We start from the raw sequence: 23048 nt of genomic DNA, 5'->3' as shown, positions 1-23048 counted from the left end.
ATCATTTTGGCGACCCCTGGATTAAGGCATCTGAAAGACCAACAACAAGTAATTTTGTATTGTTTAAGTTCTGCGCTTAGTTTTTAAGTACGTTTTTTAAGTAAGTTGCACGCGGTAAAGACCATTTATTTACTTATGTTTAATTCAGTTGTGAGCCTTTGCCACCCATGATCCTGTCACCGGTTCCTTCCTTGGATCACTTTTGGTAGGTCATGCTCATTGCAGACCAGGAACATTCTACAAGATTTAAGTTTAGGAGTTGCTCTGACCCAGTCGTATAGCCATCACAATTTTGTCCTGGTTACAGTGGGTATAATAGCGTTACAATAGCAACTGGAAGTGGGTGGATATATTAGGACGCAAGTGAACGTTTTTTTCCTGAAAGTTGAAAGCAGACAAAATGGGCAAGCGTAAGGATTTAAGTGACTTTGACAGAGGCCAAATTGTGCAGAATTTCATGAAATGGCACACATGGTAAAGCGCACGGTCAGATTAGCACCAGTTGGAGCCTCCAAGTGGTGCAGTGGTAAAGTTCTCGCCCTATTATCTGGAGATTGCGAGTTTAATTCCCAGGTGATGCTGTAACCTCTCGCAGCCTGAGGTCTAGAGAGAGCTGATTGGCCGAGCTCTCTCAGAGGGGAGGGATGAGAGGGACTTAGTGCTTCCACATTAATCACGGCTCTACAGCTAATTGGGGGCGTCTGTGAGCTCACGCGAGCAGAAGGAGTGGATAGTGCTGTCCTCTGAGTGTGTGACGCCGCCCCCAACTGTGGATGAGCGAGCAGTTCGAAAAGATGCGGTCGGTCGGCGTCACGTGGTTCGGAGGAAACACGTCAAAGTTTTCGGCCCTCCCGACTGAGTGGTAGTAGTAGCCTTAATGTGGGAGCCCCCTAGTGCCAGGGAGGAATTTGACACGACCAAATTAGGAAAAAAATCTGGGCAAAAATCCATAAAATAATAATAATAATAATAAAAAAGATTAGCATCAGCATCACAGCTCCCGAGGTACACAGGACTATGTCTTTTGGCAGAGCGACTTATAAAGGTCAGTGCTCCCTCTAACTGTGCGTGCAGCCCAGTGCTGCCACCTGTTGGCTCGTTACAAAACTAGTCTAGAAACTTTTCGATACCACCTCGTAAGTACTGTATATAATGCAATACTCATGTATTTTTAAAATAATAATTACGTATATTTTTTGAATAAGTACATGGGCTTGGGTTGTATAGTATTAATATTGTAAGCTACATGGACCTTATTTATGTGGTGCTGATTAAACATGAGGATTATGAGGTGCTTGGTGGTTTGGACCTACACTTTATTGGCAGAATGTTCAGGTCACAGAGTAAGATGTTAAAATGCTCATTTCTATGCTCGGGGGACGGATGAATGGAAAAGAAGCGGGGGGAAAAAAATCAATGTTACGCCGGAGCGCGTGTATTCTGGTTAAAACACAATTTCCCAGAAGGCTTTGCGCTCGCCTGCGCTATAAGTGACGCATTTCCTGTGCGACCGCTGAAGCGCTGTTAAAACGTTTGTTTGCTCGCGCGTTGTTATATTTTACTGGTTTAAACATTTTTGGACACTTTTGCATTTCCCCGAGCGACTAGAGACACGTTTCCGAGGTAAGTTTACATGAAATTCATTATTAATTTAAAAATAAAACCAAGTTACTTTCCCACAAAGCAAGCTAACTAGCTAGCTGGTTGTTAGGGTCGTTAATTCCTGTTTGATATTAATCCCACATCCTAATGTAACCATAGCAACTTCATTATATTTAACCCTGACTGTCATGCAGAGCTGTTTGCTACAATGACTGAAATGTACTTGTATTCTTTTCCTCTTCTTGTCGCATCTCTGGGCGAAGTTTCTAGTCTTTTAACAAACATCCCCCCCCCTTTTTTCCTTTTTAATTCATACATTTATTTATTTTGTTTTTGCAGATGTCTTTAGCAGATGAACTCCTGGCTGATTTGGAGGAGGCTGGAGATGAAGGAGAAGATGGACTGTATCCAGGTGGAGAAGAGGACCAGATGGATGGAGAAGTTGTAAACAGAGAGGGACATGGAGGGCTGGAGGACATCCCAGAGGAGATGGAGACAGACTACAGCGGGACAGAGAATGTGGCGTCTATAGCGAAACTGCGCAACAGCAAAGCGGTGAGTGTCCTGGGGTTCTGTTCTTTAAGAGATCAGGAGTATTTGGAATCATTTTCACACACGGTCTGGACACCAAAGCTAAAGATGGTGAAATAAAAGAAATATTAGTGTGTGTGTGTAAAGACAGACATGGTGAATAATGTATATGATGTGTCACATGTCGTATGTGTCTATAATGATGGTGAATAATTCTAATTTTGGAAGAATTCTTAACAACAGTCGACAGTCCAATGTGGTATTTGACATTTCACTGTGAGATTCGTCTCCTTAGGAACAGTTAGGGTTTTTGACCACATGATGGCAGTATGGGGAAAGGGGACAAAAAAATTTGCCAGGTGGATTGGTATGCTTTTGATTGTATATTCCTGTCAAAACCATATAAGACTCATTTTGTCAGACTTGAGAACAAATCCGACTTACAAACGTGTTCCTAGAAATGGTTGTAAATTAATTTCTCCTCCAGTTCTCCTCGTGTTCTGAGATTTGTTTAATTTTGTGTGTGTGGTCTTTTTCAGTTTTCTGAGATCATGGACAAGATTTCTCATTACGTAGGGAATCCACGCAAATCCACAGACGGTAAGCCGTGGCATGTGCAGTAACCCAAGTTACTGATACTGACCTAAGTTACTAAACATTCGTATCTGTGAGCGTATGGTTCACGCTGTCTCACACACTGATCTGCGCTTTCTCTCTCTCTTGCACTCTCACAGTTTCAGGTCCGGTGGAAGCCGATCCCGAGTACCGCCTCATCGTCGCCGCTAATAACCTCACCATGGAGATCGATAACGAACTGAGTGAGTAAAACTGTTCAGCGTTGCTGTGATTTCATCTCTGTATATACACAAGTCACATTATCACAATGTCCACGTGTCGATTTGATTTGCATCACAATTTTATAAATATAATGATTTAAATAAGATGTTGTTTTTCACCCAGATTTCGTTACAGTATGTGCCTGTACTTGCCTGGCAGTATGTGAATAGTTCAGCGTGTACCACTTGTAGAATTATAAGGGAACTGTAACATTTTACAATCTGAAATGCATAAATAGAAATGAACTGTGAGAACCCCCGTCTCTTCCTCTTACTGGATATTTAGTACACCATATAGTGTGCACGGGATGTTAATGAGTAGCAGGTGAACTATGGCGACTTTATCACACTGTACTGTACATTGCTGTATATTAGGACGCTAAATGGGTGATTCTTACGAAATCGTGCTTTAAAAATTTTCAAATACATTTTCAAATAATTTCTTTTTTAGACATTAGCAACAAAGTTTAAAGTATTTGTAAACGTTAATTTAAAAACTTTGACCTACCATTTAACACCTTTTTAAACATAATTTCCAAAACAAGTCCTAAAAATTATATTTGCTGCAACACTCTGAAAACATCAACAATGTTAGAAAAGGAGATACATTTTCAGATTTTAAAAAATGGATTATTTATAGTCGTGCACAGTTACTCTGAGTTTTGAAATATTTATTTTTAATTTTTATTCTTAATTTTGATTGATTTCTCTCATTACCGCAACATCCACCACAATCTCCTGTACAACCATTTTTTTCATATAATTAAATGAAACCTGACAGTTTTTCAAAATGACATGACAAACCTAAACATATTGCAAATACATTTAAAATCAAAGTACTATTTTCTGTTAATTAAATTAACATCTAACGAACATCTGTTGTGGTAATGATATAGTATACAGTGGAATCTTGTATTGAGACCATAATTCATTTATTACGGATGTGTGCTTGTATATCAAAACACTCGTAAATCAAAGCAGATTTCCCAGACGATTCGTTCCACAATTCAAAATTATTCATATAAATGATAATTTATGTAAAGAATAATCAATTCACCCTAAATAACACAAAATATAAAGTAAAATTAAAACAAAATAACCTGGACTTTACCTTTAAAAAGAATCCCGACAGGGCAGAGAAAAACCATTGGCTTAGTTGTGATCATGTGACGCTCTTAAGACAAAGTGCATGTCTACTACTCGTATATAAAGACCCTGCTCGTTTATCAAGTTAAAATTTATTTAGAAAATTTGCTCGTCTTAAAAAGCACTCGCGGACTGTTACTCACAATTCAAGGTTTCTCTTTATAGGTTTCGGAAATGAGGTTAATTATTTTAGTAATGTAGAAAAAAAAACTTTATTTGCACAATTAAGCAGTCAAGTTTATTGTGAGAAAAAAAAGTAAGAAAAGCAAAAATAAAAGGGCAACATTTCAGCATGTACCTTAAAAAAACATGAACCATTTTACCATGCCATTTAAAAAAAAATATATATATATATAATAATAATAACCAACAAGGACAGATGTTGTAGAGGATGAGAACATCAGCATGGACACATCGTTTTCCTCCTTTTTTTTTTTTTTCATTATTATAATAAGTATTCAGCAAATATTTTATTTAGTTATCTAAAATAATCTAGTGCAATCTAGAACATCAATTAATTTTTTTTATGTTGTAACTTGTTTAAATTACAACATAAACCACATTTAACATCACCTGGACGCATTGTGGTGATGAGAATTTTAGCAGAATATGCAGTAAAAAAAAATTAAAATGACACATTGTGCAAGGTAGAGAACAGTATTGTCTACATTATGATGCTTTTTTATATTACAAAATTACACATTTTATATTAAACATCATTAGTGCTGTGGTGTTCCAATGGGTTGGTGGAATCACCCAAATAGTGGGTGCGCATGATTTTTCCAGGGTGGTTATTGGAACACAGCCCAGGAACTTATGATGGGACAGATACAATATGGTCAGGTTTATTAATTAATAATTTTTTTTGTTTTTTACTCTGCAGATATTATTCATAAATTTGTGCGTGATAAATACTCGAAAAGGTTCCCGGAGTTGGAGTCGCTGGTGCCGAGCACACTGGACTACATTAGGACCGTCAAGGTACACCTTTAAACACTTAACCGATAACTTTATTTTTCTTTGTTGGCTCAGTTTCAAATTGCTTTTAATCAAGTTAAAGCAATGTATTATAGGGATACTGGAGTATTGTTAAATGTACGTGTGCGTGTGTGTGTGTGTGTGCGCGTGTGTGTGTGTGTGTAGGAGCTGGGAAACAACTTGGACAAGTGTAAGAACAATGAAACGCTTCAGCAGATTCTGACCAATGCCACTATCATGGTGGTGAGTGTTACTGCCTCCACCACACAGGGGTAAGCACACACACACTCGCTTTCGAGTTCATCCAAATCTCCAGAATCCTCTAAACGAATTCTGTAATCTAACATCTATCCTGTGAAAAGAAAAAGAAAAAACAACAAACCTCATTGATTGTTTTCCTTTAGCTGCATGCTTATGTATGAGGGTTTTGTTGTTGTTTCCAGCTCAATGTTGGCCGAGGACGAGCTTCTGCGACTGGAGGAGGCGTGTGACATGGCGCTCGAGCTCAACCAATCAAAGCACAGGATCTACGAATACGTCGAGTCGAGGATGTCCTTCATCGCCCCCAATCTGTCCATCATTGTCGGAGCCTCAACAGCCGCCAAGATCATGGGTGGGTGTGGGGGAGGCGGGGTTTTGTATACATGTATACAAAAATTTCTAGACACCAATGAATCGTAAAAAAAACGCACATTTTTGTGGTTGAAAAATGCCTATTTTTATAGTTTAAATCCTTAATAGCTCCCTAAACATTAAAAACAAAAGAATGTACAGTGGAACCTTGGATTACAAGCATAATTTGTTTCGAAAACGGGCTCATATTCCAAAACACTTATAAATTCAATTCAATTCAATTTTATTTGTATAGCGCTTTTAACGATTTACATCATCACAAAGCAGCTTTACACAATCAAAAGAACTAAGTTTGTATGAAATGTGAATGTGTATGAATCAAAATGATATGATTGTCCCTGATTGTCCTTGATGAGCAAGCCTAGGACGACGGCGACAGTGGCAAGGAAAAACTCCCTGAGATGGTAATAGGAAGAAACCTTGAGAGGAACCAGACTCAACAGGGAACCCATCCTCATCTGGATGAAAACAGATAGCAGGGATTGATGTCCATAATAATATGCGAGACTGGAAGTTCAGTATAAGAGGAGATGTGTAAGATTAAAGTCCAGTTTGTTCCTGGAGGCTCAGGTAGACTGTGAAAATTTTCAGTCCTGAACTATTGAGCGACTGAAGTCACAGGTCCTCAGAGAACAGCTGTCTGCATCAGTCGAGGACATGACCACCTTCATGGAAAAGTGGAACCAACCCCAGTCACCACACGCATTCCAGGCAGACCACACGGGGGCATCCATGTGATAAGATCTCCAACCAGAAGCAGGACTCCAGGATGAGTTAGAGAGGTCCAGCGGGCAGAGGGGGTCTGGATCACTGACAGCTCAGGAGCGACATGTATAGCTCGACAGAGAGATAGGTAGAGGAAATAGGAGAGAGGGAGAGAGAGAGAGCAGAAAAGAAGAGAGCAAAGAGATGGAGAAATAACAGTTAGGTATGGTCACAGTCGAACAATGTAAAAAGTGAATGTATATTTAGTGCAGAGTGCAAGCAGAGACTCCGGCAGGACTAGCTATGACAGCATAACTAAAAAGGGTTTAAACCAATATAAACCAAATTTAATTTTCCCATAAGAAATAATGGAAACTCAACGTAATTGTTCCACAGCCCAAAAAATTAATACATAAAATAAATAACACAAAATATAAAGTAAAAATAAAATAAATTGTTTATGCGCGCTGTGTGTAAGAATCTAAAGTAAGCCCCTCTCTCCCCCTTCTCGTCTTACAGTTACCCTTCCTCCACTCCTTTTACACGCACGCGCACAACAGAAACACTGTTTTATCAGAGAAATAAACAAGAAATCTCTCTAATGATGCTGTAAAGAAAAAATAAAACAAAGTAACCTGCACTTTACCTTTAAAAAGAATCGCGAAAGAGCAGTGTTTCTGTGTAGAGCAGAGAGAATGAGTGTGTCCCCAATGAAGCGTGCGTGCGCACACACAAAAAGAGCCGGCTGATACAGAGAGAGAAAATGGATCTTTCACCTCCCTAATGAGACTTGCTTTTACTTTACAAGTGTGCTGTACACATGCACAGACAATGTTTTCGACACAAAATAAAATGTTTTCGACACAAAATAAAATGTTTTCGACACAAAATAAAATGTTTTCGACACAAAATAAAATATGTTTTCGACACACACACACACGTGGTTACACACAAACAGCACACGCGCGCACGGATGTTGATTATACCTGTAGGACGTGCACTAAGACCCAGCAGGGAAGACGATTACCCACAATTCCGCAGCACAAGAGAGAAAAACCAAAACAAAAAGCGCATGCGTGGTACATGATAGTCGGTACCCGTAAACTAAGACTTGTTCGTTTATTTACTCATTAGTCAAAATTTACACTCGCAAACCGCGTTTCTCGCAAGCTGAGGTTTCACTATAATTGTGAACCCGTATACTGTACGGTTCTGTACTGCTGTATCTCCCACAGAGCTGGGATGTAAGAGACAGATGTGACTCCTCTTATATGTCCTGTTATTCATGCAGGCATGTTTTCTTTATCAGAACTATAGGGTAAATACGGTAATAATCTAGCATCACAAGCCGTGTGTTCCTCTACGGTCGCTTTGTGTTCATTAAAAAATGTATACAGTGTTCTATTTTATATTGAAAAATGATTACAAATTTACAAAATTTAATGATGTCGTTCTTGATGGTTTAGCATTAAAGTGCCTGAAAATGTATATATCGCTGCGAAAAAAAAGCCAGGAGGATATTTACGGTTTTTCAGGAACAAATATTAGTCAGGATCTGAAGAAAAATCCACCAACAACTGAGATGGCAAACTCTGACCCTTATTTCTCTTCATTCTACCAGGAGTGGCTGGTGGTCTGACGAACCTGTCCAAGATGCCGGCGTGTAACTTGATGCTGCTGGGGGCACAAAGGAGGACGCTGTCCGGCTTCAGCAGCACCTCACTGCTCCCTCACACAGGATACATCTACCACTGTGATGTCGTCCAGTCCCTCCCTCCAGTAAACACACTCACACACACACACACACACACACACACACACACGCAAAAATGGTGTCAGGCTTTGGACGGGCTCTGTCCCAAATCAATAACTGTCCTGATTGTGTGTGTGTGTGTGTGTGTGTGTGTGTGTGTGTGTGTGTGTGTGTGTGTGTGTGTGTGTGTGTGTGCAGGATCTAAGGAGGAAGGCGGCGCGTCTGGTCTCAGCCAAGTGCACACTCGCAGCCCGTGTGGACAGTTTTCACGAGAGTGCAGATGGCAAGGTGAGGAGCAGACACACACCAACACACACACACACACACACACACACACACAGCTCACTCCAACATTCTGAAAAGATTAAAATAGGTGTGTGTGTGTGTGTGTGTGTGTAGGTTGGTTATGAGCTGAAGGAGGAGATCGAGCGTAAATTCGATAAGTGGCAGGAGCCGCCGCCCGTCAAACAGGTGAAGCCCCTCCCTGCACCGCTTGATGCTTCGAGGACAAAGAGAGGAGGCAGGAGGTGAGTATGTGTGTGTAAGAGTGTGTGCATGTTTGTGTGTTCATTGTTCACTCAAACGCCGTGTTGATTTTCAGGTATCGTAAGATGAAGGAGAGGTTGGGACTCACGGAGATCAGAAAGCACGCTAACCGAATGACCTTCGCTGAGGTACAACAATCTCACACACACACACACGGGTCTTTTCAAAAGTCATTCGTCAGCGCATGTGAATACTTTACCTTCACACTAAAACCATAGATATTAATATCACAGACATTTAACCTTCACACATGCTAATACTGCCAACCCAGGCTAACATTACATACGCGCTAATACCGCAGACTCGCGCTAACACCATACAGTGCTTCGACAAGTCTTATATAATAACATTTGGAATTATGGTGCATATGTTTATCATATCTGCATTCCTATGTCTAAAACCATTTATTATTTCCAACCATACCTTAAAAATTAATAACACCACAGAGAAATATTTGCTGCTTTCTTTACAGGAGTAAAGAAAAATAGAAAGGAGTGAGTATGACCAGTGACCAGAAGAACTCGGGCATGTTCTCCAGCACGCTCAGTAAAAACCCAACAGCTGTTTTACTTTTAAATCTGCAAACATCTGTATCGCCCACTAATTTATTTTTAAGCAAAAAGTTTTTACACCAAATATCAACAGGGTTTATTTTATTACTTTTTAGTGCTCTTTATAGGAGTTTCTTTTATGTTTTCAAAAGCATCTTTTTCTCATGGCATGTACCCAAAGACGCACACACACAGTCCTGTAAGTCAGACAGCTGTTGGGTTTTACTGAGCGTGCTGGAGAACGTGCCGGAGTTCTTCTGGTCAATAACTGATTTTTAAATTTTCATCCACAAACCCACATTATTATTTTTAATTTTTTTTTGCTCCCTCAGAAAATCAGTCTGTTGCTTTTTTTTTTTACAGGCATTCAAATAATGTTTATAAGAAATTTAAATTGAAGCACGTATTTAACGGATAATTCCACAATTTTAAACAAATCAGTTAAGTGTGTGTGTGTGTGTCAGATTGAAGACGACGCCTATCAGGAGGACCTGGGCTTCAGCTTGGGGCAGCTGGGCAAATCGGGCAGCGGCAGGGTGAGACAGGCGCAGGTCAACGACGCCACGAAAGCTCGCATCTCCAAATCCCTGCAGGTATGACTTCACTTCACTATGCAACGTCACAGAGGTGTGACCGCATTACACACACACACCTTTTTAATACAGAAATGATGAAAGTTTGCTTGTATTGCAACAATTCAAATCAACACTGTGTGTCTGTGTGTGTTTGTAGCGGACGTTGCAGAAGCAGAGCATGACGTACGGAGGAAAGTCCACCGTCAGAGACAGGTCTTCGGGGACGAGCTCCAGTGTGGCATTTACTCCATTACAGGTAAACATATGCGAGTCATGTTTCCTGATAACTGATAAATACTACAGGTAGGTACAGGAAGTCCCCAACTTGCAGACATTCATGTTACGAATTTCCACAGATATGAACGGACTGCGGTTCTACAGACATTCATAGATGCAAACAAATCATTAAAGTATCTGTATTCCAATACAGTGAAAAACAGCTCTGATAATGACAAAATAGTGTCTGGGATTCCCCACAGGATTTGAAGGCGCAGAGACAACACTGTTACATATGATGTGTGCGATTAAGGGGTGATTATGGTTTTTGGCCACATAATGGCAGTGTGGGAGAAAGGGGACCGAGGTTTTGTCACGTGAATCGGTATGCTGTACAATGTATATTTGTGTCAAAGGCGTGTAAGACTCACTTTGTCAGACTTGGGAACAAATCCGACTTACGAACGTGCTCCTGGAACATAAATTCAGGGACTATCTGTATTGCACAAAGACGTGATGAAACGCTTCACTATGGATAAGCATCCTGATAACTTCTTGCAGTTTCAGGTGCATTCAGAAAATATAATCAGGTTGCCATGGTTACTTTAGATCATTTGTGCGATGATCTGAGAAACTGCCATGCTTACCTGTACGGGTTAAAAGGAAGTTTCTCTTGTAGATTGAGAAGAGAACATTTTTCTTCTTTTCTTCCCCCCTACCACAGGGTTTGGAGATCGTCAACCCGCAGGCTGCAGAGAAGAAAGTGGCAGAAGCCAACCAGAAATACTTCTCCAACATGGCCGAGTTCCTCAAGGTGAAGAAAGAGGGAGGAGCCAAAGCGTGAGCCTGAAACGCACGGGAATACACACGGTCGCTCCGGATAAAGACTTTTTTTTTTTTTTTTCTCTCTACACGTGTGTAAAAAGTTTTCCAATGTATATTGTGTTCTTTTTATTATTAAATTTCCATCGCCTCAGTTTTATTTCGGCTGTAATAAATTTGAAAGGGACTAAAAATGTCTCTTGGAAATACCTTTTGTGCATTTGGGTGAGAACAAAGTAGTAATTGATGTTGAAAACAAAGCATGATGAGTCTGGTTCATAAAAGTATTTTATTGAAATTGTACACTTTTTTTTTTTTCTTCTTCTTCTTCTTTCCACACTCAGCCTTGCTAAAAGGCTGTGAAATTAATTTATACATCACGTCTTTCAGGAGAAGAAAAAAAAATTCACAAATCAGCTGCACGTTCAGTCCATGTGCTTAAAAAAAAAAAAAAAAAAGAACCTCTTTTCAAAGTCTGGATGTAGTCGTGTCAGCCTCGAATGAAATTCTCATTAATTTTTTCCCTTCTAAAATAAGAAAGGAAAAGGGAAATAAGTTTAAAGGGGAATTTTATGTACTTTATAATCAAGCGGAATAAACTAGCAAACAGGTATTAGTTTAGTGACCCAATCTTGATCCTATGCATCTAAAGGACGCCTGGAGCAGAAACAAACAAAAAAAAAAACCTCTGAAGGTTACTTATCTTAAGGTTATTTATACTCGTGACACCGGAATCGCGCCTGGGATGAAGATGCTACAAAAAACAAGGACAGCCACTAACGATAATATTAATAATCATCAACATCGTCGTCATCGTAATAACGCCGTTTAGGTGACGCAGGCCGAGAAGAGTTCAATTGCATAGCAATTTAATGTGTCCGCTCGTTTTTCTGTCTTGCCCTCTGTTTTGTCCTGAACGTGTCCGAGCTCCGTTAGTGCTGTCCGGAAGAGAGGGGAGGGGGCGGCGGCGGCAAAAAACAACAATTCTGACTATTGCAGCTTGAAGAAATGATATGTTAAATTAAATTTTTTTTTTTTAAAGGATCTCTGTGTATTTGTGCTCGTGTGGTCAAAGCTCTGTGAAGTCAGTCCGCACCTTATGTCTGTGCTGCTCCCTAAACGTTAAGTAAATGTCCTGCACTAATTCAACGGTAAAACGTTCAGTGAAACGGGGGGGGGGGCGTACTCGTTAACGTCTGGGAGCGATCTAAAGCCTGGTGTGTGGGAGGAGTCTGGAGAACCTCGAGGAAAACAACCTTTTTAAATCAGACAGCTGTTTGGCTGCTTAGGATTGTTTGCAAATTTCCCATCATGTAAATTTCTTCTCTTTTTAATGCTAGCTTTGCATTATGGGACTGCAGATATGTCTTCGTCAATTCATTTGTTACACTCTGGCTCTCGAATTTATTTACATTACAATACGTGTAATATCCCGTGTAAGGCTTTACAAATAAAGTTTACAAATTTTCCCTTTCGCTTGGACAAGCCGGGCGCTGGATGACGTCACACGTTTCACAAAGCACAAACAAACAGTGATGCTTATCTTTTCTTTCAAGGTCACGTGAAGGTGTGTTAAAGATCTTTATAGTTTTCTTTCTACTCATTTAGATGACAACGGAACGGGCCTTTAATTTGAAACAGATTAAAGAGTGTGTAAACAGGCACTCGACCCCATCTCTCTCTCTCTCTCTCTCTGATGATGCCCTACTTTTATATCATCTTCACCATGTAGACTGCACTCCTCTCCTGGAATGTCAACAGCTGCAGTCGTCGAAGACATCTCTCTCTATCGCTCGCTCTCTCATTTATTTTCATTCACTCTTTGTGCGTTGGATCTGTGTGTCACTGCAGATCTCGGTCCTCCAGGTATCTGTACTCGAACGTGAAGCCCTCCTTCTTTCTCTGGCCCCATTTTTCATAGTCAAAGTAAATGTAGGTTCCCTAAAAAAGGAGGGGGGAGAAAAAGGACTTCATTAGTCAGTCGCGTCTAAACAAAACGGCCACCGTATCGGTTGCTGGATTCCGTAGTTCCTAGATAAGTGTCATTTATTGTATTCAGCTTCTATGATGTAATTCAATCAATAATATTTAACCGGTTATTCAATGTATTATATTCAAGGTTTGTTAAAAAAAAAAAAAGCAACACACCGCAGGATGCGTTTTATAAGGTAATTAGTTAACCCTGCCTGAGCTAATCCTATTTCCTAATGCAGATGAAGAATGACGTACTTTGGCGTCAGTGTTGGGGGACGTTACTTGCCCAGGCCTGCCCTGTTAAAGTGATCATTTAAGCAATTAATAACTCTGAACATTTAAATTAACTAATTATATTACTAAATTACTGTCATTAAAAAGTTTACTAATGGAGTAAAAAGTTACATTGCAGCATTACCTTCTGATAAAAATAACTAGTTGGAGTACTTTTCAATTGCAGAAAATAAAAACTCCTTTGTGTGTGGCCCATAATCTGTAAACCACTTACAGCAGGAATAACAGACACAACGGCCCGTCTACAGTCCTTTATTGTACAGCCTTACATATAGGAAAATGTAAACGTGGGTGTCCTAGTACATATTTCTACAGGCTTCAAGTTATGGCACTATATATATAGCCTTAAATCACAAACGTTAACACAAACACATTTCAAATTAAAGCAATAGGCTTTTTAAAGACATATATAAATGATTTCAATTAAAGTGCACATGCTTTTAAAACACAGAACTGAACTATTATGCTTTTAAGACAACGTATGCTTTTAAAATGCATATGCTTTAGAACTTAGAAACCAAATAGCCACCTGCTGGGAGCAGCCGAAAGACCAACGACAATCAAGATAGCCTACACAGGTGGTGGGGGCGGGGCTTGTAGGATGAATTTCACACACTAACGGAATCACTGTTGTCTGAATAACGGATTACATATTTAGAAATATACCTAAATAACTGAGTACTTAAATGTCTGACCTAAAGTGTTGGATTACTTTTTAGATGCAACAAGTAATCTAAGTAATCTATTGCATTACACCCAACACTGTTTGCTGTGTACACTTTCTCACGACAAGTCAAGTAAATCATTTAAAAACTCTGAACCTGTTCGAACTCATCGGTGATGGTCTTTGGTTCCTCGTGTCTCTGGAACCACATCATGTATTTAGTGTGGAATCTCCAAGACTGCTTCTTCAGGGCCTTAGCCGACAGATACTGAGCCTTCGTGCCCTGAAAAACACACGCAGCATGGTCGGACACAAATTTCACAAAAAGAGTCTGCATACTACTCTCGCTTTTAGACACACACACACACACACCTCCAGGTAGTAGAAGATGAAAAACAAGGTCTCTGTAGAGAGTCTCTGGTAGAAATCAATGGAGTCGCAGTGATGAGGAGGAGTGTGATGGTGGAAGGGCATTAGAGGGCATGGGGTCCTCATCATGTATTGCCTACGCACACACACAAACACATTTAGGACAGGTGCACATATAGTATCTACTGTATTCACAGTACAGTGGACCCTGTAAGTTTTTGTAAAAATTCTGTACAGCAAAACATTTTCCCGTAGAAAACAGTGTAGATGCGGATAATCCGTTTCAGCCACACAAAAATATTAACAAAAATTCAGTTTCCAACACTTTAATATATTTTTTTTCAAAACATTTAGAAAGACATATAAATAAAGTAAAATAGACAATAAACAGACATTTAACCTCACTTAACCTTTAATTCTGAGTCTTTTCTTGCCATATGGAAACAGTGCCACTAAAACTATGAAAAGTTCCAGACAATCAGAACCCAGCACCGGTAGTCTCCGACTTACGAACATTCGAGTTACGAATTTCCAAAGATACAAACAGACAGCTGATCTATAGACATTTGTAGACACAAAAACCTCACGGAAGTAGCTCACGTGTATTGTATAAAAAAAATTAAAAAAAGACACAGCAGTGCACCAGATACTATCCATGATATTACCGATCATATACAATCATTCCCGCTGCATCACCGGGATTCACCTTGCGATTTAAAGGCGCAGTCTCGCGACAGAACCAAAACACCAAACCTTTTTTTTATGCTTTACATTGTATATTTGTGTCAAATCCAACCTACAACTGTGCTCCCAGAACGGAACTCGTTCATAAGTCGGGGACTTACTGTATTACTGAATATTTATTTTTCTTATTTCCACTATTATTTTTCTTGTTGCCATCCTTGTTTAATTTCATAGGACTCATGGTGCTATATCCTCACTAAATCTTGCACAAAAACACTTTTCTCCACTCACACAAACAAGTATTGTTTGCATGTCAAACCAAACCATTTTGGCTTGTAAGTCGAAAATTTACTAGCTGGGGCGTTCGAACGGCGAGGGTCCACTGTAAATGTAACAATATTAGACTGTCAGCGCCTTCTAGTGGTGTAGTGTGTGTGTGTGTGTACCTGATCCTTTCCGAATCTGATGGGAGGGGCATGTGCGCCCAGGCAGCCTCCTGCATGATCTGCTGATACAGCTGCTCTTTAGTGAGAGGGGAGGGCCCTAGAGGACACGCCCCCAGAGTGGGTGGAAGATTCACCTCCGTGACAGCAGGCTGGGAGGGAACTGCAGGGCCGGGGGCAGCCGAGGATCCTGAAAACAAATCTGTAGTAAAAAAAACAAAACAAAAAAAAAAAAAACACAGGGGTTAAGAAATGTTTCATTTAAGTCAGATTCTAATCTAATCTAAGATTTAGAATCTTGCACATTGCACACATTGTTATTATGTGTGTGTATCTTTCTGTGGGTGTGTTCGGGAACGTACCTCGCTCTGTCAGATGAAGCGGTGGGATTTCTCCGTCCAGTCCAGAAACTATTGCCGCTCGTTCTGCCATCGCCTTCAGAGAACTCAGAGGCTCAGGAGCCTACGCAAAAGAGAGTGAGAGGTGTTAAAGAAAGGTGTTAAAGTGCGCCGGTTTTCCTTATTCACGTCTGGGACTCAAGACGAACCTTTATCGCCTCTGTGCTGGGTGTGTACGAGTGCGGACCGTTCAGTAAACTCCCGCCACCGGGGGTGCTGTCTGAAAACGACGGAGACTGAGAGGACGGAGGCAGCGTGATGGTGCTGAGCAGGGTCGAGCCGTTATCCAGACTAGGGGAGAGAGACAAGAGGTGAGGGTTGAGAATGAGGAGCAGAAACCGGAGCACCGTTACAGAAACAAGAGCCGCGTGACACTCTGAAGCGCCAGCTTACGTCTGATTGGCCGAGGAGCTGGTGGACGAGGGCTGGCTGCTCTGCGATAGGCTGGCACTGCTAAGGGAGGAGTCTGAGCTGCTGTCGGCCACCACGGCGCTGTAGGCTAGAGGGTCTTAAAACGGCAAACATCGCTCAGGTTAGATTTACGGCCTCGCACGTGTTTCAATAGAGATCACACAAAAGATCAGCTGAATTTAAACTTCAGTACTATATTGCATCACTTGTTACCTTTGGGAGACTTTAACCCTAGACTTCTTTAAGACAAGTGATGGGCGGGGCTAAATTGAGAGCAGGTGTTGCCAGGTAGAAATGACATGATGTAAAAATAAAAATCTAAAACTTAAATTAGTTTGTATAAAGGTTTCCCTGTTCCGTGTTATCATCATCCTTTGCAATTCGGGTCATGACTTTCTAATACGTAGCTTCACTCTAGAAAATATTTAGACTGGGCTACACTCACTTGCTCCTCCATTTTGTTTCACCACACTGGGCGGTCGGGCAGGTGCCACGTTACCCATGATGCCCCCTGATGATGCCGTGCTGCCCCCGTTTCCAGGGCCCATGCTGGCTCCACCCCCTGGCACCGTGCCCACTGGGCTGATAGGTAACTGTGCTGCCCCCTGGTGGCTCGACGGTGCTGGTCCGAGGCCTAAGATACCCCCGCTGGATGCCATCTGCACTGTCCCGTTGGCGTTAGCCGTAGAATTAGTGTTAGAGTTTGCTCCGCCCACCGCCGAAACCGCGCTGCTGTTGCTGCTGGTATTGCCCGCGGGTCCGCTCGGGCCGCTGCCAGCCGCTGCCTGGGCGTAAGGAGTGGACATCGGGCTCGAGATGATGGCGGCCATATTGCTGGGCATCAAGCCTGGCATACCGCTGCTCGTCACCGCCGTGCCTGCTTTGCCGACGTTAAGCCCCGCTGATGTCAGCGGTTGAGAGTTAGAAGTGGGCAGGGCCAATGGGGTGGTGGAAGAGGGCAAATTAGGGTGGCTGGGCGGGCTGGACGTGCTGCTGGATGTCACAGAGGAAGAGGAAGAGGACGACGACGAAGACGATGAAGAGGATGAGGAGGACAGCTTGCCGTGCGGGTGCTGCTGGACGGCGCTGCTGAAACTGCCCAGGAGAGTGCTGCCACCGGAAACCGACGCGGTTCCCCCTACGACTGCCGCCATGGAAACGAGGGAGGAGGTGGAGGAGGAGGAAAAGCCTGAAGAGGACGAGGATGAGGAGGAGAAAGAAGACAGGGGATTGCTGCTCTTCACGGGTGACTGAGAAGAAAAGGAGAAAAAAGTGTTGCAATAAATTTGTAAAATATATACAAATGTTAATTTGTCATGTGTTGTAATTGGTCCCGATCCCACCTGGCTCACTTCACTGTCAGTAGATCGGCCTCTCTTCTTCTCCTCTTCAGGGATCTCCTAAATATAAAAAAAAACAAACAAACACATACTTCAAAACAACTTCAAAAGAGTTTTCTATAGCAGCTTAGTTATCCACACTTTGCACTCTGTGACAAAATGCGAAATAATTAGAATAAAAATGCTGTGATGTCCTGGACCACCAGCTGTTTGTGATCGTCAGCTTGTACAATAAAAAAAGTGAAAGGTCAATTACGGCGGTAGCTGTGGCTGGAGATGGAGGGATAGGGGATGACGATGTGGTGGAGGTGGGAGTGCTCATCTCATCTTCGTTGTGTCCCTGCGGAGACGTGGCCAGCATCGCTGAGAGACAGAGAGAGAGAGAATGGTGGAAAGGGTTAAATAATCCCAAAACTATTCTACAAATATATAGAGCTTTAATCAAAGGTTCAGCCTTCCACCAACACACACAGGGAGACACACAGACACTCACGGATGTCTTCAAGGTCGAGGTCGTCGTACAGAAACTCATTCTCCTTAAAGTCTGGATCCTGTGAGGAGTCGACGTAGTAATCCACGTCGTCCTTTATCTTATGGATTGCATCCACCTGTAAAGGGACGGGAATTAAAGGAACGTCACACATGACTAAGAATCCAAGTTCGTTTTTTGGGAAGATTGTTGATGGGATTAACAGCTGCTTGCAATATGACGGAACGAATCTTTAAATATTTAAAACTCACCTGCACTGAGTCGTTGTCTAACATCCTTAAGATGGTCTCCAGCATACGAATGTGATACCGGTGTCTTTCGATCAACCTTTTCAGCTCATCAATGCGATCCTGCTTCTAAACAAACACACACATAATAATAACTGCTACAAAGACAGACATCAACCACTAATTTAGACTCGATCCAAACTATTATTTTTGCATCCTGTCGGTGTCGAAAAGGTATAGCGAGATGTGACCCTGTCCCGGCAGCTGTCTAGTTTGGGCTGTCTCTTAAACTGCATACTTGTGTACTACTCTAGTCCTTTACTTACAATTGTTTACTACTTCTAACAATTGGTTTGAAGCCTTTAAACCTACTTAAAGGTCATTTGAAATTGATGAATCCTTCTGAACATACAGTGTAAAAAGCAGCGTACTGGTTTACACATACACACATTTTTCTAAAGCAAAACCACAAAGGGGAACGTCTGCACCACGTGTCTGCTGTAACACAACACACCTTATTCACCGCTTAAGAACAACGCACTGTGCATCATTTAAAGTTAAATCATTTAAATTAAAAGTTAAATTAAAAAAAAAGTCAATAAATTTTCAAGTCGATAATTACAAAAATAATAACGAAAAACGAAATAAAGGCCGGTTCCCAGCTGGGTCCGAGGCGGCCAGGGTTCACCTCGCCGCTTCGTGCTCGCGGCCTGACAGTGAGCGACATATTCAGCACGGCTGCACACATTCTGGATGATAAACCATGTCTCAAAAACCCAGAAAAATCTGCACAGAATTAATAACTCTTTATTATTGATAAAGAAACAACCAGCTTGGCTGCTTACTAAAGAGTAGCCGTAATCGACTCGCCAAATACACTCTGACTGATGTGTTTTTTTTTAAAGCGTTTGGTGCAGTGATTCACTGACACAACCCTGTTCCAGGTGATGCATGTTATAACGAATGAGTATAAAGCAGGACAGTTGCATTTTAGAGGCTTGATGCTCTTTAGTCGAGCGGAGGCTATTCTACTGGTTTCAGTTTTTTTTATACTCTACATGAATTAATAAGAGAATGTCGCCTTACAGTAAATAAAAGCTTTACATTTATGATACTTCCTCAGGTCTTGCTGTTTAGAATCGTTAATGAATAAACAATACTACAGAATAAACGAAACTCCTGACACCCCTAACACGCAGCCCACGATCACACTCCTGACATACAGTACCACATTGATGTGTTTTTTTAGTGCGTTTATCGTCACCGTGCATGAAATTTCAAAGTTCTACTAAACAAAAACAAAAACAGACAGGGACACGTTAACTCGTAGACGGAGAGATAATGTGATAGCGAGACAGACTGACCTCCTTGTCTCCTTTCTTCTTTCTCGTATGGACGGACAGAGACTCAACTTCGCTCTCAAACTGATCCACTTGCATGTTCAGATTGTCTATGGTGTTCTACAGGGAGACAGGAAGACAGATGATGACAGATGAAAAAAAAAAACAGGCTGTGTTTTAATAAACAAATCATTCAGTTAGTTTAAGGTCATTTCGATGTATTGAGTAATGTAAGATAAGAACAGTTTGAACATGATGTATTAACGGATCATACTGAGATTTTTTATTTTATTTTATGATCAACGCTGTGAGATTTGTTGCTGCACTTTACCGTGAGCCACTGTTCTGTTTCCTCCTTCTCCTTCTGCACTGGATCCACTTTCTGAGCTAAACCCAGTCCTTCTTTAGAGTACGCCTTCGTCTTCGTCTCCCGCTCTACCACTTTAAAGCGCTCCATTTGCTACAGAAAAACAACAACAACATGTTGATCACTCGCTCTTCTAGAGATTGTGTGAGGAAAAAGTGAACCGGATCGCTGTTCCTCACCGTCTCAATGAGTTTCCTGTTCTCCACTAGCTGCCGTTTGTCTTTGATCTCGTTGGACGCAACCCATGACTTGATCTGGTCTCGGAGTCTCTGTAAGGAGACGATCAGGGACACGGTGAGCGCTGCGCACCCGCACTAGCCAGTTTACGTGTAAGCCGTGTGTTCAATTACTCCATATGTGAAGTGTGTTACTAATAACCCGAGTGTTACGGTGAAGTTAAAAATGATCAAGTGTGTGTGACGGCAGGAGAAAGTGAGATATCGGAGGTTGCAGGGAGGAAAATAGGAAGAGTGAGGGAAGAAAAAAGGGAAGGAAGAATGAGTGAGAAAAGGAAGGACTGAAAGGAAAGAGAAGGATAGAAAAGGAAAAGGACAAGCAAGAGAAAAAAGGGGAAAGGGGAAAGAAAGGATGGAGAGAATGGTGAAATGGAGGAATTGTGAAAAGGAGGGAGGGACGGCAGAAAAAGGGAAAAAGCAAGAAAAAAGAATGACAAGCAAAAGAAGAAAGGAAGAGTGGAAGAGTGAAGGGTAAGACTAAGTAAAGAAGGATGTAAAGGAGGAATAAAGAAACTGTGAAGAAAAAACTGAAGGAATGATGAAAAAAGAACAAGCTAAAGAAGAAAAGAAGAAATAGTAAAGGAGAAAAGAATGAAAAAAAGGATGTAAGAAAGGATGAACGAAAAAGAAGCACAAGAAAGGGAAAAAAGAAATGAAGAGTCAAAGTTCCTGGGGAAGAAAGTGAAACTGAAAAAAAGGGTAAAAAGAAAGAGAGAGTAAAATAAAGTAGCGGGAGGATGAAGATTTGCAGAGCAAATGATGAAAGGAGGAAAATATGGATGGATGATGGGGATGGAATAATCGCAAGAAAAGAGGTAAGAAAATAAAAGTAAAAGTATTCATAAAGGTAAGAAGGAAAGAAATACCAGACAGATAAATTCGCACCTGGAGCTTTTTAATCTCCTTCTTGAGGTCGGCTTCATATTTCTCCTTCTGGTTGGCGTTGGCTGCATTGTGAAGCTGTTGAACACACGGCACACTCTTTATTCACCGAACAGCGCAGCAGGACACACACATACACACATCATTTCATCATCATACACAGACACACCCTCAGTCACACTGCCCCAAAATAAGAAAAACTATCTGGAGACCTGTTGCGTTCTTTTAAAGATGTTATACAACATCTATAACTCCAATACACACACACAAACGCGCGTACATAATAACAACATAATAACGCTTATATAATAACAATACATGAGATCTCACCTTTTGCCAAATGTCCTCAAACTGTTCCACACCTTCTGAGACTTTTTTCAAACACCGGTCTATTTCACCTGTGCGTGTTCGGGAAGAGAAAACACATTCGTTACAGTGTGTAGACAGAAATAACCAGATGAACACTCTGTGTGTGAGCTGTTACATGCTTTACCTTGGAGTTTTCTCTTATCGGCCATGGCTTGGCTATGACGCTGTCTTCATACCTTCTGTCCCTGCCATGGGGGAGAGAGAGAAAGAGGGATGAATATACATATATACTTATATTTTAGTATAATTACACACTCATACATGCAGCTTTATGGTAATAATAATTAAATGAATTTTAATAATAATAGTCAGTGTTTTATAAAGACTCGGATCGCGTGAGCTGCTTATTTACTTCATTGGTGCAGATAAACAAATCTGTTTGCCTAAACATTAAATAATAAACAGGTAAGATTTTTTGCATTTCTACATTCTCTTGCAGCATTTAGACAGATGCATAGTCAGAAAATGTGGAATCTATCTCAACAGTGAGGTTTAGCGCGAGCCTGGGTTTTAAGCTAACAGAACGCTACGCTAGCTTGTTAGCATGTTTAGCATCGCGCAGGCAAGCAGCACCGACTCCGTGCTCTCTCCCGATTCAATAACCACACACAATTAACACTGAAGTAACACATTAACCACGGAATCAATCCACAGACGCCATTTTCACTCCGCTAGCTCTGAGTCAGGAATGCTAAGCTAACGTCATCCTAGCCAAAGCTAGCGCTAATGCTAACGCTACAGGCTAGGAGTTAGATTAGCATCCTGCAGCACAGCGCTCATTAACGCCGCGCGCGTTTCTCCTGTACCTTTTCCTCAAATATGTCTAATTTTGTTGCTTGTTGTTGTTGTTTTTGTTTAGATTTTTTTTTCTAACAAAAAAATATTGGCACAAATTATTCTCAAATATTTTAGGGTTTTTTTTCTTCTTCGCGTCACTCTGCCTCAGTGTATACGAGCTACATTAAAGATGGACGTAAAAGCCCCGCCTCCACTGTAACAAGTCCCGCCCCCAATCATTTTTCCTTGCCTGTGATTCGAAGAAACACGCAGTTATTTGTTGTGTAGGTTTCCATCTCCGTTATATATATTTTTTTGTTATCTGATTGGCTGGAGTTTAGTGTCAGTCATAAGGAAAAAATAAAGGAGCAAGTGCATTGGCTGTGGATTTTAGGTCCGAGGTTGTATTTACGGAAGTGGTGTCACTTTTTATAATTATTATTAGGATTTTCAAGTAATCAAAAAATGTTAGTTTTTTTGGTATAAAGTAAAAAATAAATAATTGTTTATTTCTCTTTGACATTTTATAACAGCATCTGTCAAAATGCTTTTCGAAGAGAACAATTTGTCATTCCACAAAAAAGTAATGTTTTTTCTTCTAAAAAAAAATTTCTGAAATGATCACGATAGTTTATGAATATAATAGTTCATAAATGTTATTAAAGAAAATATGTTAATAAATAAAAATGTGATTATAAAAAGTTAAACCAAAATACTGTAATCGACAATTGGCATATTGCATAAACATAAAAAAAACCCTGATGGCTAAAGCTATTTTAAAACTCATGTCAGTGCTTAAATGTAATTAACCCTTTACAATATATTAATTATTACATCATTTATTATTTATTAGTAATGTAGTGGGGAAATATTTAGTTCTTTTATTTAA

The 23048-nt window shown here is 40.8% G+C and overlaps 2 protein-coding genes across 2 annotated transcripts; one reads left to right on the top strand and one right to left on the bottom strand.

The window, feature by feature from the left end:
• The first annotated feature begins 1498 nt into the window (after positions 1-1498).
• prpf31 (PRP31 pre-mRNA processing factor 31 homolog (yeast)) lies at positions 1499-11088 on the top strand. The gene is made up of 14 exons (XM_053494413.1): positions 1499-1623; positions 1942-2157; positions 2673-2733; positions 2868-2951; positions 4999-5096; positions 5259-5365; positions 5537-5706; positions 8053-8210; positions 8383-8472; positions 8584-8711; positions 8786-8858; positions 9746-9874; positions 10014-10112; positions 10797-11088. Exons 2-14 carry the CDS (start codon positions 1942-1944, stop codon positions 10914-10916), a joined length of 1533 nt encoding a protein of 510 aa, XP_053350388.1. The 5' UTR covers positions 1499-1623; the 3' UTR covers positions 10917-11088.
• A 78-nt stretch (positions 11089-11166) lies between these two features.
• Positions 11167-22356, bottom strand: cnot3a (CCR4-NOT transcription complex, subunit 3a). The gene is made up of 19 exons (XM_053494412.1): positions 22189-22356; positions 21507-21567; positions 21344-21411; positions 21017-21091; positions 20075-20164; positions 19860-19988; positions 19553-19648; positions 18213-18317; positions 17965-18079; positions 17728-17834; positions 17475-17531; positions 16577-17381; positions 16114-16228; positions 15870-16011; positions 15685-15784; positions 15326-15524; positions 14199-14331; positions 13984-14109; positions 11167-12835 (listed from the first exon to the last, which is right to left on the bottom strand). The coding sequence occupies exons 2-19, from the start codon at positions 21529-21531 to the stop codon at positions 12737-12739; spliced, it is 2586 nt and encodes an 861-aa protein (XP_053350387.1). The 5' UTR covers positions 21532-21567; positions 22189-22356; the 3' UTR covers positions 11167-12736.
• Between the last annotated feature and the right edge of the window lie 692 nt (positions 22357-23048).

This window comes from Clarias gariepinus, chromosome 4 (genome assembly GCF_024256425.1).
Source record: "Clarias gariepinus isolate MV-2021 ecotype Netherlands chromosome 4, CGAR_prim_01v2, whole genome shotgun sequence".
Taxonomy (NCBI): domain Eukaryota; kingdom Metazoa; phylum Chordata; class Actinopteri; order Siluriformes; family Clariidae; genus Clarias; species Clarias gariepinus.
The sequence above is the reverse complement of the archived record's forward strand: the minus strand, read 5'-3'. Positions and strand labels throughout refer to the sequence as shown.

Bases quoted from the DNA above. Each gene is read 5' to 3' on its own strand.
- prpf31 (XM_053494413.1), top strand. From the start codon at position 1,942: ATGTCTTTAGCAGATGAACTCCTGGCTGATTTGGAGGAGGCTGGAGAT. The intron at 8,211-8,382 runs GTAAACACACTC...GTGTGTGTGCAG, and splicing joins TCGTCCAGTCCCTCCCTCCA to GATCTAAGGAGGAAGGCGGC. The intron at 10,113-10,796 runs GTAAACATATGC...CCCCTACCACAG, and splicing joins TGGCATTTACTCCATTACAG to GGTTTGGAGATCGTCAACCC.
- cnot3a (XM_053494412.1), bottom strand. From the start codon at position 21,531: ATGGCCGATAAGAGAAAACTCCAAG. The intron at 14,110-14,198 runs GTGTGTGTGTGT...TGTGTTTTTCAG, and splicing joins TCATCTTCTACTACCTGGAG to GGCACGAAGGCTCAGTATCT. The intron at 12,836-13,983 runs GTTCAGAGTTTT...CTCCTTTTTTAG, and splicing joins TCACCGATGAGTTCGAACAG to GGAACCTACATTTACTTTGA.